The 18,741-nt window shown below is 39.1% G+C and overlaps 1 protein-coding gene across 9 annotated transcripts in view; it reads left to right on the forward strand.

The window, feature by feature from the left end:
• Positions 1-894: 894 nt before the first annotated feature.
• The window catches only part of BCLAF3 (BCLAF1 and THRAP3 family member 3), a 62,686-nt gene continuing 44,839 nt past the window's right edge, over positions 895-18,741 (forward strand). For 6 of the 9 annotated variants that reach the window (XM_081222122.1, XM_081222126.1, XM_081222127.1 and 3 more), the window contains exons 1-3: positions 895-995; positions 3,159-3,331; positions 18,215-18,289. In XM_081222122.1, the coding sequence (XP_081078248.1) occupies positions 18,249-18,289 (41 nt within the window). In that variant the 5' untranslated portion in view covers positions 895-995; positions 3,159-3,331; positions 18,215-18,248. Of the gene's footprint in view, positions 996-1,124; positions 1,426-3,158; positions 3,332-18,214; positions 18,290-18,741 lie in introns of those variants that run through there. The other 3 variants (XM_081222129.1, XM_081222123.1, XM_081222124.1) reach the window with 3 other exon arrangements.

Consider the following 18,741-nt stretch of genomic DNA (forward strand, 5'->3'; position numbering starts at 1 on the left):
GTAAACTTAAGGTTTTAGCCATGAAGCTGTATAAAGTGATGGGTGTCTAGATTTTATAGAATGGGTACCTGGGAATGCGTGGATTAAGTAGAATAGAGGTAAAGTCATCTGGACCGAGGAAGTTAAGGAAACATGGTTTGGTCATGGGTGTTGGTTTCATCAGGATGATGGCAGTAATTCAGATGGAGAGGAAAACTAATGCAGTCAGTAGACGACAGTGACAAGGGAGGGTAGAAGGTCCACCAGATGGGGTGGACCCTGAAAGAGAAATCTTGCAAGGGGTAAAAAGAACATCAAAGTGTCAAGTGAGAAAGCTCCAAGAGTGAGGATATGCTACCTTTGGGGTGATGGATGGAGTGTGGGAGGAGAGAAATCAAAAGAGCAGGTAAAAATGAGTCAGTATTTTGAATTGCACGGTGGAGAGATGTTGGTACCATTAACCTATTTGGGAGGTACACAGGGGAGGTTTTGTTTTCTGGGTACAAGCTTGGTTTGAGGCCATGGGGAATAGTTAGAGATTGAGTAGGCAGGAGAGAGGCCACAGCCTTGCAGGGTCAGGTAGGCTGGCTCTGGAAGGGCTTTGAGGGACAAGCCAGGGGCTGGAAGGCTGAGGCTCATCTGCTCCGCTCATCTGCACAACGCTGGCAGATGGCAGGTTGCGCATGCGCCCTGGACAGAGAGGCAGAGGTGGGAACGGCCGGCAGAGGGCGCAGGCGCTCTGGCCGGAGCCTCCCGGGCGGGGCAACCCTATCTGGGAAAGAGTTGAGAGCAGAGGTCAGTGGGAAAGCGAGCTCCGCGCTGGGCAGCGGGCAGTGGGCGTGGCTAGGACGGGGGGCGGGGCGAGGCGGTTCCGGAAGGAAGTGGTTCCGGGTCCCGCGGCCCAGCTGCGGGAGCTGTGGTGCGGCTCCTCTGGGAGGCGGCGGCCCTGTGAGGGGCGAGGCCTGCGGGGCCGGCGGCGGCGGCGGGGGCGGCGGCTGCGGGAACTTCCCGGTCGGGTGAGCAGCCCTGGGGGGCGGGCGGCGCGAGGAGGTCCCGGCCTGCGGGGAGGGCGTGTCCGTCGCCTGGGAGGGGCGGTTCTTGGGTGGCGGGTGGGGCGGCGGGGAGGATGCGGAGGCCCAGCTCGGGATCCCGGGGGACTGCTCCCCTGCCCCTGCCTCTGGCCACCGGACCGGTGCCTTATTTTAGACGTGGCGACCCGGGCACCTGCTGCCGAGGCCCCCGAACCTCGCCCATTGTTCGCAGGCTTTGGTCCCCGGCGATTTGGACTGTTTGTCGTGGAGACGGGGGGAGGGCGGGGCGGTGTCCAGGGACGGTGCCCTTTTCCCAGAGGTGGCTCCGGACGCATCGCCTGCGGGACCCGAGCCGAGGAGCCCCCGCTTTGTCCTTCTCCGGAGGCTCTCCTGCCGCGCAGCGGCATCCTCTCCGGTAACGTCCAGAATGAGTAGTGAAGGCTGCTCTTTATCCTGCATTGTAAAGTAAAACTTGTCTTTTTAGAAACGTATACTGAAAATTGGCGCATCTCCTGTGCTTCTTTAGGGTGTATTAGGAAACTGGGCCGGCCACTGTCAGGATTGTCCTGTCGGTAGGTCGGGAGGAAAAGAAACGTGAGAGAAACTTATCCTCCCAAATATTTTCCTGCCGAGGTGCTTTTCGAGCTGCCTCTTAGGTGACTGCTTTTCTTTTCTGGAACAAAGTAAAAACTACAGGTAGAAATCAAGAAAGTCTCTCAGACTTCTGGCCAGGCAACCTTTTTAACGTTTTTCTGTATGCGAACTGGTACGAATGAAAGACGAATTTGAAAAGAAAAGGTTTTGATGTGGATTCGTGGTGAGAGCTTTATTTTTCAATGGTGTTTTAATGATAACGGTATAGAATGCTTTATTTTTTCATGTGGTATCTTTTAAAATGGCTGCTAAAATGTTCTTTTGAAAGCCCTGCCCTTGCACACCCTCCCCAGAAGCCTTTAAAATGTCTGATTAGAAACATTTAGTCATATTTATATACAAAATTTCTAAATATGCAAAACCACGGTGAAGAAGGTGCACTCTTTCACCATTCAAGTAACCATTGTGAATATGGTTACACTGGGGATGCCCCTCCAGTCTTTTTCTATGCAGAGACGAATGCATGAATTTTTCTAAAGTGGATTCTTTTTGGTAACCATTTTTTTTCCTGACTACATAGCATGCCATTATTTGGCTGCAGTAATTTATTTAGTCGGTTTTTTTTATTCTCAGTTTTTCACTACTTAAACACATTGTTGGTGAATTGTAAAACCTGCACGTCCATGATTACTTCCTTAGTGTACATTCCTAGATGATAGAATTGTTGGGTTTTCTAATGTGAATTTCCCTCTGGAAAGGATGTGCTATTTTGCACTCCCACCAACAATCTGTGAGTGTCCTTTTCCCCACCCTAGCAAAAGGCAACATTTAAAGAATTTCTATAAGAACACTTCGGGGCCATTTATGTTCTTCTCCAACCAAATACAGGTATCCTTCTCTGGCTATCACCTCTTTTTTTTTTTTTTTCCTTCTTATTTGTTGATGGCAATTTGGTTTCTCATCTTCTATTTCACCTTTACCAGTTTAGTAAAGAAGGGTTATTTAAGTGAGGCAAAGGCATTATAAAGTGAACAGATTTGAAGTCAGGGCTTCCTTGAATTCCAGCATATCTGATTACCTTGAACATGTCACTTACCTTTTCTAAGGGACTATTTCCTCAACTCTGAATTAGAGATTATAGTGCCTTTGCCTTACCTTTCTTACAGGGTGATTTTAAGGGTCAAATGAGACATTTATGGAGAGTATATTTAAACATACTTTGTCTCATTGCTAATTATTGCCATCTTGTAAAAATTTCAGAGCACATAAGCATCTTGATTTTTTAATGTAAATTTCTGAATTCAAAAAGCTGTTCTGTGATACCTTTTGCCCCCACCCTTTCACCCCTTAAATTTGAAGTATTATACTGCTGCCCTAGATTATATTGAAAATGATACCAGAGTTATGAAATTAGGTGAATGAATGAATCCACACATGTTGAAGGAGAAAATATTTAAAGGCACTATATATAAAGCTGAGGGGGACAGATAAAAAGCTAAATAAAACACAGACTTGGGATCATGATAAATAAAACATAGTCTTTGTGCCCTACAGGCTACAGAATATCGAGGCAGCTAGGGAGCATAAAAGCTGCTTTCCAAATTTAGATGGCAATTTTAGATGTGATGCAGGACATCAACTATTCTCAAGTGTGCTAAAGTCCAATTCTGCTGACCAAGCATCTACGCAAATGACCAGGCAGTCTCTTCAGAGTCATCTTTATGAAGGTAGGAGTTGCAAGGTGGGGAAGTGTGAGTATTGGAGTCTGAGAACCTGGATGCTGATTTTACGTCTTTCTCTTGGGGCAGGTTGGTTAACTTTTTTGAGGATTGGTTTCTTCACCTGTGAAATGGGGGTAATTCCAGCTTCCTCAAAGGCTTGTGAGGATTAAAGGCATGAGATAGTGTTTGCAAAACACTTAGTGAACTAGGAAGTACTGATACTCATGTGATCCTTCTTAGCTAGTGAAGACTGAGCTTCTCTAGTAAAGAAACTAGGACTCTTCCAACTTTGTATGGCTTGCCTCTAGCAGTCACTGGCACTCAGCACTGTTTGCCAAATTAACATAAAATGTGACCGCTGATAAAAATTCAGTCTGGACCTTTGAAGAAGGTAATATGTAAATGTGGAATATTGGGAGAGGTTGACTACATTATTTGGAGTTGATATTAGGAATCAAAGGAAACATTGAACTAATTGGACCTAGACTCATTCCTACTATGACTGTCATTCTACATTATGTCCCCAATGCCATGCACATAGTCTCTCCTTATCAACATTAAACCTGCTCAAGTTGCTCCCATTTCAAAACCTCTCCCCTAGACCCCTGTCACCCAGCTGCAACCCACTTTCTCTCCTCCCATGCCAGACAAACTTGTTAGAAGGCGTTGGTATTAATTGGCTTTCTCAGTTTCCTTACCTTCCACTTAGTCCTCAAGCCATGTATTAACACCTTTCATTTCTTTTATTGGGTCTCTGTGCAGCTGTTGCCATAAAAGTCTCCTTTCTTGAAACATCCTTCTATGCTCTGGGGTTCCCTCCTTCCTCAGAGGATGTTCTTTCTCAGTCTTCTTGGCTGGTTCATCTCCTTGAAAGGTTGATGTTTCTGTAGGCTTGATCCTTCTCGCGATATACCAGCTCTGGAATAATTTATAGAGCATTGAGGCAATCTGATGTTTGAAGGTTTGGTAGAATTCCCCTGTGAAACGATCTGGGCCTGCTGCTTTTTTATGGGATATTTCCTTAATAACTTTCTCTGTTTCTTTTATGGAAGTTGGTCTGTTTAAGCTTTTTAATGCAGTCAGTTTTAGTAATCTCTATTTTTCTAACAAATTATCCCTTACTTCTGGGCTTTTAAATTTATTGGATATAATCTCTTACGATTCAAAATTTTTCTTCTATTTCAATGGTTATTTCCCCTTTGCTCTTTCTTATTTTGTGTATTTGTGCTTTCTCTCTTTTTTCCTAGGCAAGTTATATAAGTTATTTAGTGGTTTATCCATTTTAATTTTTCCAAAAACTACAGAATTTTGAATTATTACTTAGATCTAGTTTTCTGTTCTCTTTCTCTACTTTTGTTTTTATTGTTTCCTTCCTTGTGCTTTGTTATTTTTTAGTTTTTTTTTTTACCTTGGAAATAAATTTATTTACTTTTATTCTTTCATTTTTATTGATAAATATGTTTAGTGCAATGAATTTTCCTTTGATCACTGCTTTAAATGCATCCTATAGCATCTGATATGTAGTGCTTTTATTGTCATTATTTCTTTAAAAATTTACCTTAGAGTATCCAGGAGTTGTTTAATAAGAGGTTTTAAAATTTCTAGGTGGAATTTCTCTTTTTTGTTTTTATTAGTAAATTCTAGTTTTATTGCATTATGATCAGAGAGTATTGCTTGTAATAGTTCTATTATGTGGAGGTTACTGATGTTTTCTTTGTGACCTAATATATGATTATTTTTGGTGATGTGGTGTGGGCACTTCAGAAGAGTATTCTCTAGTATCAGAGTGTAGAGTTTGATAAATATCCTTAAGATTTACCCTGCTGATTATGCTGTTTAGATCTTCTATCTCATTTTTGGCTTACTGAATCTGTCTAATATACCACCGAAAGTGGTATATGAAAGTCTCCTATTATTAGTGTTTCTATCTGTGTCTCCTTGCATCTGTTGTAGTTTTTGCTTCATAAAGGTGGTTGCAGTGTTATATTCATGTAAATATGTGTATTTTTATTTGTTCTCTCTTCATCGAGGATTGTGGCTTTTAGCATTAAAAAGTGTCTTTCTGGGCTTCCCTGGTGGCGCAGTGGTTGAGAGTCCGCCTGCCGATGCAGGGGACACGGGTTTGTGCCTGAGTTGGGGAGGATCCCACATGCCGCGCGGAGCGGCTGGGCCCGTGAGCCATGGCCGCTGAGCCTGCGCGTCCGGAGCCTGTGCTCCGCAACGGGAGAGGCCACAACAGTGAGAGGCCCGCGTACTACAAAAAAAAAAAAAAAAAAAAAAAAAAAAAGTGTCTTTCTTTGGCATGATGAATGCTTTGGGGCTTGAATTGTGCTTTGCCTGATTCCAGGTTTGCCACCCCTGCTCTCTCTTTGTTTCCATTTGCCTTGTATAATTTGGCCATCCTTTTATTTTTAACTTTTCACAATCACTTTGTTTTAGATATGTTTTTTATACAACTCCTTGTTTTGTGAGCCAAATTGTACCTGTTTATTTTAGTAGATGAGTTAATAAGCCCACCACATTTATTGTTAGGACTGGTATATTTGGTCTATCGTAATATTTTATAATCATGTGTATTTTGTTATATTTGCTATTTCTTTTTGCTATGAGGTATAGTTTTTGCTCTTTTATTTTAAAAAGAGGAAGGTTTTTATTTTTGTTCTAATGGTTAACCTTTGTACTTACACCTTTTAAAATGCCCTTACTCCCCTGTTTATTTAACCTGTTCTGTGTGTGAGAGAAATACATTTCATCCGTGAAATCAAAGTAGAATAATGGTAGGCAACAGTGGGGTTCTGTATCCACTTCCAGCTCCTCCCTACTGAGGCACTGACAGCACCCAGCCGCTGGGGCTGGGAGAATAAGCCATGCCCCGCTCTCCTGAGGTCTGGCTTCCTCTGAACTGCTGATCGCCCTCTTGTTCTGTGGGCTCTAACTTGGTCCTGTTCTGTGCTGCCAGTGTGGCGTCTTGGTTGTAAGGGCTTTCCTGGGCAATTCTTTGCATTTGTAAATGCTGAACTCACATTTAGTATGGGATCTCTGTCAGTTGATTTTTCTTTTTTTTGGTAACAGCTTTACTGAGATATAATTAACATACCACACAATTCACCCATTTAAAAGTCTACAATTCAGTGTTTTTTTAGTATATTCACAGAGTTGTGTAACCATCATCACAGTCTAGTTTTAGAACATATTCATCCCACCAAAAAGAAACCCTGTGCCCACTGCCCCCAATGCCCCCCTCCCCCCACCGCACCTAGGCAACCACCAATCTACTTTCTGTCTCTATGGATTTGCCTGTTCTGGACCTTTCATATAAAGCAATCATACAATATGTGGTCTTTTGCGACTAGCTTCTTTCCCTTAGCATAATGATTTCAAGGTTCATCCCTGTTTGACTGTGTGTCAGTACTTCATTCCTTTTTATGGCCAGATAATATTCCATTGTACAGGGATACTACATTTTGTTTATTCATTCATCTCTCAATGAACATTGGAGTTGTTTCTACATTTTGGCTCTTGTGAATAATGCTGTTATGAGCATTTGTGTACAAGTTTTTATGCAGACATATATATTTTTTTCTTTTGGGTGTATACCTAGGATTTGAATTGCTGGGTCATATGGTAACTCTATGTTTAATTTTTTAAGGAACTGCCAGACTGTTTTTCCAAAGTGGCTGCATCATTTCTTTTGAGTTTATTTTCCCTTGAGCACCTTGTAATTTATTCTTCACTTCTCAGATAATTTAGTCTTTTTCTCCCATTCTTTCCCCTTAGTTCGATGAATTTTTTTTCTGTCATATCACTATGTTTTTTGGTATGTTTCTGTTCTTAGTTTTTAAATTTCTGATTCAAGGTGAGGTTTTTTAAATATATATTCCTAAATGCTTTTGGATATATTTAATTCTGTTTGAGTATACAGTTAGAGTTTTCTTCTGATTCATGTTTCTTTGGGGAGGAATTTTCCTCAGTTGAGAAATTCTCTTTTTCCACTTTCTTGTAAACACATGGGGATCATCAGACTAAAATTTTTGCAAATCTAATGAGTATGAAATGGTATCTCCTTGTTTTAATTTTATCTTCCTAGTAGGCAGTGTTGAATATCTTTTTGTATGTTTATTGGACAGTTATGTTTCCTCTTTGTTGAAAACTCTAAGGATAGAGTTGCCATTTATTCAGGTGGAACAGACCTTGGGAGGAGCAGATTTTGGAGGAAGGTCAGGAGTTTGCTCTTGGACATGTTTACAGCATCCAATAGGCTTTTGGATGTGGAAGACTGCAACACAGAGGATAGGTGAGGACTGGAGATGTCAATTTGGGGGTTCTTAGTATATAGAGAGTATTTAAACCATGAGACTGAAGGAAAGTGCAGACGGGGAAGAGAGTGTAGACAATGAGAAGTCAAAGACTGAAGTCACTATTTAGAGGAAGACTGTGTTCACTATTTAGGGGTCAGGCTGATGAGGGGGGAGGTGAGGAAAAACCAGCAAAGGAGACAGAAAGCATTGTTAGAGGTAGGAGGAAAACCAGGAAAGTGTAGTATTCTGGAATCCAAGTGAAGAAAATGTTTCTGGGAGGAAGGTGTGATTGACCATCAAGTGCTGCTGGTAGATCCAGGAGAAGGAGGGAAAATAGCCATTGGATTTAGTAACATGGATTTCATTAGCGATCTTGACCAGAGCAGTTTGGTGGAGTGGAACGCTAGATTGGTGAGGGGCCAAGTAGAATGGGAGGAGAAGAATGGGAGAGAATGACTGTGGTATACAGCCAGCCCTTTGAGGAACTTGGTTGTAAATGGAGAGAGAGGTAGTAGGGTGACGGGAGGGATCTAATGGAGAGGGGGAAGTGATGTCATGGAAGAGGAGAATTGCTTTCAGCTGGGTGAGGGGATGTGTCCAGTGCTGTCCTGGTTGGGGTGGCCTTTTTTTGACACCAGCATCCCCTTCAGCATCCTCCTGGGAGTGGATGCCCCTGCTGTCCAGTCATCTTTCCATGTTCAAGGGCACACAAATTCACTCACTGCCCCTACACAGTTCACTCCGAAGGAGCAGTATAAATGAATTTCTCTTTTGTAATTGACATCTCCTTCTCCCCAGTCACAAACCCTGCTGGTGTTTCTGCCTTTTTTTTTTTCCTCGCCCTCTCTGTCTTAAAGCTTCCTTTGATTAACTTTGCTAGTCACAAGTAAGTTAGTTTAAATCAGGGATCAGCAATCTTTTTTGTAAAGGACCAGATAGTAAATATTTTAGACTTTGTGGGCCACGTACAGTCTCTGTTGCATATTCTTCTTTTTAAACAACACTTAAAAATGTAAAAACCATCTTAGCTTAGACTCTAGGGTTTAAATTAACTCTCCTCTCTTATGCATTAAGCCCCTGAGCTACTACTGTTCATTACTAGCTGATGCACCTAAAAAAGCAAATGCAAATAAACTTAACTTAAAAAAAAAAGCTTTATTGAGATATATTTTACAGGTTTCAAATGTACAATTCAGTGATTTTTTGGTATGTTTGCAGAGTTGTGCAACCATCTCCGTAATATCTGCTCTAATCTTCCAGCACTTGCATCACCCCAAAACTAACTTTTTTACAGCTTTGAGGTGTAATTTATATGCAATAAAATTCACCCATTTTTGAGTGAATAGTTTGAATTTTTTTCTTGTTAGTCATCCATTTTATGCACATCAGTGTATACATGTCAATCCCAATCTCCCAATTCATCCCACCACAACCCCCACCCTCTGCCGCTTTCCCCCCTTAGTGTCTATACGTTTTTTTCTCTGTTTCGGTGTCTCAATTTCTGCTCTGCAAACCAGTTCATCTGTACCATTTTCTAGGTTCCACATATATACGTTAATATACGATATTTGTTTTTCTCTTTCTGACTTACTTCACTCTGTATGACAGTCTCTAGATGGATCCACATCTCTACAAATGAACCAATTTCGTTCCTTTTTATGGCTGAGTAATATTCCATTGTATATATGTACCACATCTTCTTTATCCATTCGTCTGTTGATGGGCATTTAGGTTGCTTCCATGACGTGGCTATTGTAAATACAGCTGCAGTGAACATTGGGGTGCATGTGTCTTTTTGAATTATGGTTTTCTCTGGGTATATGCCCAGTAGTGGGATTGCTGGGTCATATAGTAATTCTATTTTTACTTCTTTAAGGAACCTCCATACTGTTCTCCATAGTGGCTATATCAATTTACGTTCCCACCAACAGTGCAAGAGGGTTCCCTTTTCTCCACACCCTCTCCAGCATTTGTTGTTTGTAGATTTTCTGATGATGCCCATTCTAACTGGTATGAGGTGATACTTCATTGTAGTTTTGATTTGCATTTCTCTGATAATTAGTGATGTTGAGCAACTTTTCATGTGCTTCTTGGCCATCTGTATGTCTTCTTTGGAGAAATGTCTATTTAGGTCTTCTGTCCATTTTTGGATTGGGTTGTTTGTTTTTTTAATACTGAGCTGCATGAGCTGTTTATATGTTTTGGAGATTAATCCTTTGTCTGTTGATTCATTTGCAAATATTTTCTCCCATTCTGAGGGTTGTCTTTTCATCTTGTTTATGGTTTCCTTTGCTGTGCAAAAGCTTGGAAGTTTCATTAGGTCCCATTTGTTTATTTTTGTTTTTATTTCCATTACTCTAGGAGGTGGATCAAAAAAGATCTTGCTGTGATTTATGTCAAAGAGTGTTCTTCCTGTGTTTTCCTCTAAGGGTATTATAGTGTCTGGTCTTACATTTAGGTCTCTAATCCATTTTCAGTTTATTTTTGTGTATGGTGTTAGGGAGTGTTCTAATTTCATTCTTTTACATGTAGCTGTCCAGTTTTCCCAGCACCACTTATTGAAGAGACTGTCTTTTCTCCACTGGGTATCCTTGCCTCCTTTGTCATAGATTAGTTGACCATAGGTGCGTGGGTTTATCTCTGGGCTTTCTATCCTGTTCCATTGATCTATATGTCTGTTTTTGTGCCAGTACCATATTGTCTTGATTACTGTAGCTTTGTAGTATAGTGTGAAGTCAGGGAGTCTGATTCCTCCAGCTCCTTTTTTTTCCCTCAAGACTGCTTTGGCTATTCGGGGTCTTTTGTGTCTCCATACAAATTTTAAGATTTTTTTGTTCTAGTTCTTTAAAAAACGCCACTGGTAATTTGATAGGGATAACATTGAATCTGTAGATTGCTTTGGGTAGTATAGTCATTTTCACGATATTGATTCTTCCAATCCAAGAACACGGTATATCTCTCCATCTGTTACTATCATCTTTAATTTCTTTCATTGGTGTCTTATAGTTTTCTGCATACAGGTCTTCTGTCTCCCTAGGAAGGTTTATTCCTAGGTATTTTATTCTTTTTGTTGCAATGGTAAATGGGAGTGTTTCCTTAATTTCTCTTTCATATTTTTCATCATTAGTGTATAGGAATGCAAGAGATTGCTGTGCATTAATTTTGTATCCTGCAACTTTACCAAATTCATTGATTAGCTCTAGTAGTTTTCTTGTGGCATCTATAGGATTCTCTATGTATAGTATCATGTCATCTGCAAACAGTGACAGTTTTACTTCTTCTTTTCCTATTTTTATTCCTTTTATTTCTTTTTCTTCTCTGCCATGGCTAGGACTTCCAAAACTATGTTGAATAATAGTGGTGAGAGTGGACATCCTTGTCTTGTTCCTGATCTTAGAGGAAATGCTTTCAGTTTTTCACCATTGAGAATGATGTTTGCTGTGGGTTTGTCATACATGGCCTTTATTATATTGAAGTAGGTTCCCTCTATGCCCACTCTCTGGAGAGTTTTTATCATAAATGGGTGTTGAATTTTGTCAAACGCTTTTTCTGCCTCTGTTGAGATGATCATATGGTTTTTCTCCTTCAGTTTTTTAATATGGTGTATCCCATTGATTTGCATATATTGAAGAATCCTTGCATCCCTGGGATAAATCCCACTTGATCATGGTGTATGATCCTTTTAATGTGTTGTTAGATTCTGTTTGCTAGTATTTTGTTGAGAATTTTTGCATCTATATTCATCAGTGATATTGGTCTGTAATTTTCCTTTTTTGTCGTATCTTTGTCTGGTTTTGGGATCAGGGTGATGGTGGCCTCATAGAATGAGTTTGGGTGTGTTCCTTCCTCTGCAATTTTTTGGAAGAGTTTGAGAAGGGTAGGTGTTAGCTCTTCTCTAAATGTTTGATAGAATTCACCTGTGAAGCCATCTGGTCCTGGACTTTTGTTTGTTGGAAGATTTTTAATCACAGTTTCCATTTCATTACTGTGATTGGTCTGTTCATATTTTCTGTTAGTTCCTGGTTCAGTCTTGGAAGGTTATACCTTTCTAAGAATTTGTCCATTTCTTCCAGGTTGTCCATTTTATTGGCATAGAGTTGCTTATAGTAGTCTCTTAGGATGCTTTGTATTTCTGCAGTGTCTGTTGTAACTTCTCCATTTTCGTTTCTAATTTTATTGATTTGAGCCCTCTCCCTCTTTTTCTTGATGAGTCTGACTAATGGTTTATCAATTTTGTTTATCTTTTCAAAGAACCAGGTTTTAGTTTTATTGATCTTTGCTATTGTTTTCTTTGTTTCTGTTTCATTTATTTCTGCTCTGATCTTTATGATTTCTTTCCTTCTGCTCACTTCGGGTTTTGTTTGTTCTTCTTTCTCTAGTTCCTTTAGGTGTAAGGTTAGGTTGTTTATTTGAGATTTTTCTTGTTTCTTGAGGTAGGCTTGTATAGCTATAAACTTCCCTCTTAGAACTGCTTTTGCTGCATCCCATAGGTTTTGGATCGCCGTGTTTTCATTGTCATTTGTCTCTCGGTATTTTTTGATTTCCTCTTTGATTTCTTCAGTGAGCTCTTGGTTATTTAGTAACCTATTGTTTAGCCTCCATGTGTTTTGTGTTTTTTATGTTTTTTTCCCTGTAATTGATTTTGAATCTCATAGCATTGTGGTCAGAAAAGATGCTTGATATGATTTCAATTTTCTTATATTTACTGAGGCTTGATTTGTGACCCAAGATGTGATCTATCCTGGAGAATGTTCCGTGCACACTTGAGAAGAAAGTGTAATTTGCTGTTTTTGGTTGGAATGTCCTATAAATATCAATTAAATCTATCTGGTCTATTGTGTCATTTAAAGCTGTGTTTCCTTATTGATTTTCTGTTTGGATGATCTGTCCATTGGTGTAAGTGAGGTGTTAAAGTCCCCCACTATTATTGTGTTACTGTCGATTTCCTCTCTTACAGCTCTTAGCAGTTACCTTATGTAGTGAGGTGCTCCTGTGTTGGGTGCATATATATTTATAATTCTTATATCTTCTTGGATTGATCCCTTGATCATTATGTAGTGTCCTTCCTTGTCTCTTGTAACATTCTTTATTTTAAAGTCTATTTCATCTGATAGGTGTACTGCTACTCCAGCTTTCTTCTGATTTCCATTTGCATGGAATATCTTTTTCCATCCCCTCACTTTCAGTCTGTGTATGTCCCTAGGTCTGAAGTGGGTCTCTTGTAGACAGCATATATATGGGTCTTGTCTTTGCATCCACTCCGCAAGCCTGTGTCTTTTGGTTGGAGCATTTAATCCATTCACGTTTAAGGTAGTTACTGATATGTATGTTCCTATGACCAATTTCTTAATTGTTCTGGGTTTGTTTTTGTAGGTGTTTTTCTTTTCTTGTGTTTCCTTAGAGAAGTTCCTTTAGCATTTGTTGTAGAACTGGTTTGGTGGTGCTGAATTCTCTTAGCTTTTGCTTGTCTGTAAAGCTTTAGATTTCTCCATCGAATCTGAGTGAGATCCTTGCCAGATAGAGTAATCTTGGTTGTAGGTTCTTCCCTTTCATCACTTTAAGTATATCATGCCACTCCCTTCTGGCTTGTAGAGTTTCTGCTGAGAAATCAGCTGTTAACCTTATGGGAGTTCCCTTGTATGTTATTTGTCGTTTTTCCCTTGCTGCTTTCAATAATTTTTCTTTGTCTTTGATTTTTGCCAGTTTGATTACTATGTGTCTCGGCGTGTTTCTCCTTGGGTTTATACTGTATGGGACTCTGTGCTTCCTGGACTTGGATGGCTATTTCCTTTCCCATGTTAGGGAAGTTTTCGACTGTAATCTCTTCAGGTATTTTCTTGGGTCCTTTCTCTCTCTCTTCTCCTTCTGGGACCCCTATAATGTGAATGTTGTTGCGTTTAATGTTGTCCCAGAGGTCTGTTAGGCTGTCTTCATTTCTTTTTGTTCTTTTTTCTTTATTCTGTTCCGCAGCAGTGAATTCCACCATTGTGTCTTCCAGGTCACTTATCCGTTCTTCTGCCTCAGTTATTCTGCTATTGATTCCTTCTAGTGTAGTTTTCATTTCAGTTATTGTATTGTTCATCTCTGTTTGTTCTTTAATTCTTCTGGTCTTTGTTAAACATTTCTCACATCTTCTCGACCTTTGCCTCCATTCTTTTTCCGCGGTCCCGGATCATCTTCACTATCATTATTCTGAATTCTTTTTCTGGAAGGTTGCCTATCTCCACTTCATTTAGTTGTTTTTCTGAGGTTTTATCTTGTTCCTTCATCTGGTACATAGCCCTCTGCCTTTTCATCTTGTCTACCTTTCTGTGAATGTGATTTTTGTTCCACAGGGTGCAGGATTGTAGCTCTTCTTGCTTGTGCTGTCTGCCCTCTGGTTGATGAGGCTATCTACTAGTTTGAATTTTAATAAAGATAATTTTAATATTAGCAGAGGAAAATATTCTAAATACTTTTTTTCTCACATAACCAGTAAATCTCACTTGTAAATATTTTCTCCCAAGTGACCTACACCTTTCCCTTTAAATCAGTAGTTTTATAGTCCTGGTGCCAGCAGAATCCGCATCACCTGGGAACTTGCTAGAAGTGGGGCCCACCCCAAAAGAGAACCCAGCATTCTGTGTTGTAACCAGCCTTTCAGGTAATTCTGCCGTGCACTAAAGTTGGAGAACCACCACTCTAAGGTCTATCCCTGTGTGGAACTGCTGGGTTGTAGGATATGAGCGTGTTCAAGTTTAATGGGTACTGCCAACCCCTTCCAAAGTGGTTATACATGTGTATACTCACCTGCTTAGCAGTGTATGAGAGTCCCCATCTTTCCGCAGCCTCACCAATACTCTGGAATATGTAACTTCAGGGTTTTTTGGTTTGTTTTTTTTTTTTTTTTGTCATTCTGACAGGTGTGGCATGGTTATGATCTGAATTGGTATTTACCCAATTACTATTGAGGTTGAACGTCTCAGATGTCCATAGGTCATTTGAGTTTTCTGTTCTGTAATGTGCTGTTTGGAGTCTTTTGCCTGTTGAAATAAATACAATTATGTAAACAAATAATCACAATGTATTGAAATAATTGCAGAATAAACTCAGAATTCCCAAGAAGAAAGAAACTCAGGGGGAAAGAAAGAAAGTCAAAGAAAGAATTTCAGGGGAGATTATGGTCAAACAGTCCTGAAAGAATAGGGATTTGTCAGGCAGAGTGAGGGAAAGCCATCTATGTGATATGAACAGAACAGCCTGATCAGGGAAAAGCAAGTAGTTTGCTGTGGTGGACGAACAGGATATGTGGAGGAAAAGACATTTATGAGGCTAGGAGAGAGGTAGGGAGTGACTAGATGTATGTATTTTAAATTTGTTTAATCTTTTATTGATTGTTGGGCATTTGGGTTATAACTAGTTTGGGTGGATTTTTTTCTTTCCTCTTATAAATGAAGCTTATATAAACATCTTAGTATATATAGCTGCTTTTTTCTTATAAATTATTACCTTAGAATAATACATTTAAACTGAAATTATTAGTTTAAAGGAAAGTAGGCATGATTAGTTTCATAATTTCTTACATATTTCAAGGTTACCTATCATTAGGGAAATGCAAATCAAAACTGTGGTGAGGAACCACTTCACCCCCACTAGGATAGCTATAATCGAAGAGACAGACAATAACAAATGTTAGTGGGGATTTGGAAAAATTGGAACCTTCATACATTGCTGGTGGGAATGTAAAATGATGTAGCTGCTTTGGAAAAGTTTGGCAGTCTCCCAAGAAGTTAAACATAGAGTTATTGTATGACCCAGCATTTCTACTCCTAGGTTTATACCCAAGAGAAATGAAAAACTGTGTCTACACAAAAACTTGTACACAAATGTTCATAGCAGCATTATTCATAATAACCAAAAAAATAGAAACAACCCAAATGTCCATTGAGAGATCAATGAATCTCAAAATGTGATGTACCCATACAGTGGAATATTATTCAGCCGTAAAAAGGATAAAATACTGATACATGGTAAAACCCTTGAAAACGTTATGCTAAGGGAAAGAAGCCAGTCACAAAGGATCACATATTTGTATGATTCCATTTATATGAAAGGTACAGAGTAGTTAAATACATAGGAACCAAAAGTAGATTAGTGGTTCTCAGAGGCTAATCTAAGGAGGAGAGGAATGGGGAGTGACTGCTAATGGCGTTTCTTTTAGAGGGGATGAAAATGTTCCAAAATTAGATTGTGGTAATGGTTATGCATCCCTGTGAATATACTAAAAACATTGAACGGTACACTTAAATAGGTGAGTTGTATGGTATGTGAATTGTATTTCAGTAAGTGTTTTTCAAAAAATAAAATGGATAAAAAAATTACCCTCTGGGAAAGATATACTTTTTCATCATCACTAACAGTATTTGGTGTCTCCCCCACAACCTTTGGGTTTATTATATTTGTTCAATTTAATAGGTATATACCCAAAGCTTCTTTAATTAAATTATAAATTCCCTCAGTAGAATGTAAGCTCCAGAGGGCAGGAATTTTTGCCTGTTTCTCTTCACTGCTGTCTCCCCAGAACAGTGCCTGGCAAATAATAGGTACTCAGTAACATTTGTTAAATGAATACTTTTTTTTTTTTTTACCGTTTTTATTGGAGTATAATTGCTTTACAATGGTGTGTTAGTTTCTGCTTTATAAGGAAGTGAATCAGTTATACATATACATATATCCCCATATCTCTTCCCTCTTGCATCTCCCTCCCTCCCACCCTCCCTATCCCACCCTTCTAGCTGGTCATAAAGCACCGAGCTGATCTCCCTGTGCTATGCAGCTGCTTCCCACTAGCTATCTATTTTACATTTTGTAGTGTATATATGTCCATGTGTCCTCCCCGTGTCCTCAAGTCCATTTTATAGTAGGTCTGCGTCTTTATTCCTGTCTTGCCCCTAGGTTCTTCATTACCTTTTTTTTTTTTTAGATTTCATATATATGTGTTAGCATACGGTATTTGTTTTTCTCTTTCTGACTTACTTCACTCTGTAGGACAGACTCTGGGTCCATCCACCTCACTACAAATAACTCAATTTCGTTCCTTTTTATTGCTGAGTAATATTCCATTGTATATATGTGCCACATCTCCTTTATCCATTCATCTGTCGATGGACACTTAGGTTGCTTCCATCTCCTGGCTATTGTAAATAGAGCTGCAATGAACATTGTTATATTTTTAGTTACTAAGAAAACACTTTCCCCTTTAGTGTCTTAATTTCATAGTACATCTGAACTAATTGTTCTTCCTAGCCTCACATTCTTTTGGAAAGAAGCAGTGTGTAACTAAATGAATTGAATTGAATGTACTTCTGGTGAGTGATCTAGTTCATGTCCTTTGATCTTATATGCTATTACTTCCTTCTGAAATTTATTATAATAGTAGTTTGCAAATGTTTGACTATGAGGACTCCCTTTTCAAACTAATGTCCACATAGTTATAGTTGTACTTTTTGTATCAGTCAGTGGAAAAACTACATAGTGACAAGAAGCCATTTATATTTTAACAGTGGCCATAGTATCTTCAGAAATTTGCAAAATAGAGGTTCTAATATATGAGACATATACTTATTCATTCTATAGTCTGTATATGGTGGCTGTATGTATTATTCATGGGCCCATGGCAGTAATTTTGAAAGCCATCAGGGGTTTGGAGCCAGTAAGTTGGGCACTACTTAATTATAGTATCAAAACTGAGGAAGACTACTGAAATGTAAATAATAGTATGAAAGTTTATACCCAAATCATGTTATTTTTAATTCAGCTCCTAAACCTATCAGTTTCTTTTAAAGCCTGAAAAATATTTTAAAAATCAAGTTTATATGTCTTTTAAAATTTACTTATTTGACATTATTTGTTTTAGCAAAAAATCAGAAGCAAACTAAATGTCTAATCATGCTTAATTAAGTTTTGGTATATATATCTGATAGAAGTTAGGTGGCAATTGAGTATGATTATTAGGCATCGTAATTCTTATTATCCGACAGTTTTAAAAGTAGGATATATCATCAAGTATTCCTAAAGATGTTGACTGTGATTATATGAACGTAACTGCGATTATATGTACATAACCAACCGCGAAAGTTGGGAAGGGGTAGTAGTGGTTGTGCTCAGATAGAGGAATTCTGGGGAAGTTTTTCCTCTTTTTGAAACACTTATTTAGCAGTTGCTGTGTGCCAGGCAATATTCTAAGCTCTTTTCATGACTTAACTCAGGGATCATCAAACTACAACGCATTTGGGGCCCTTTGGGGCCTGTTTTTGTGTGGCCCGAATGGTTTTTATATTTTTTAAGCATTTTTTTTAAAGAAGAAGATAATGTGATAGAGACCTTATATGGCCTGCAAAACCTAAAATAGTTACTCTCTGGCCCTTTACAGAAAAAGCTTGCTGACCCTTGATCTAATTCATTTTATCCTTACAACATTCCAATAAGGTGGGTCCTATGAGGAAACTGAGGCACAGAGGGCTTAAATTACTTTTTGTCATTGGCATTCACTGTTTTTAGAGCGGGTAGCAGGCCCTTTCTACAAACTTGCTAATATTGTGTTTCTTTGCAGTGTAAAAAGTGGATAGTGGCTCACATGTCAAAGGATGGCACGGTCACGCTCTAGATCCCCCAGGTGGAGGCACAGGTGAGCACTCCTTAGTTTAGCAGCGTAAGCATGGGTTTGGGGTGTGCTTCGACTTTCAAATTCACCAGTATTGTTAAGAACCTATTTTAATAAGCTCGTGGACTTGGTTATTCACAGTAGCTACTTTATAGTGATCGACATTGTATTTCTAGATTCTAGGACCTGACAGCTTTCTTTAATTATGGCTGGCAGCTAGAATTAATCCATAATAAAAGAATGCAATGGCCACAGCAAGGAAGACTGAGAAACACCTTTGAGAGTGTTATATATTTTGCATCAGTAAGTGGTTTAGAACTCTTCAGTGTTTATTCAGTTTAATTATTTTCATAATCAATATGTTTGAAGAAATTGGGAATTTCCTATGTCTTCTTCTTCATGGCAGAATAATAGAATTTTGAACAACTCAATTATAATTCAACTCTCCTCTTTGCTTGTTGGTAATATCAATAGTA

The sequence above is a fragment of the Mesoplodon bidens genome, assembly GCF_964165515.1.
Source record: "Mesoplodon bidens genome assembly, chromosome: X".
In the NCBI taxonomy this organism is placed as follows: domain Eukaryota; kingdom Metazoa; phylum Chordata; class Mammalia; order Artiodactyla; family Ziphiidae; genus Mesoplodon; species Mesoplodon bidens.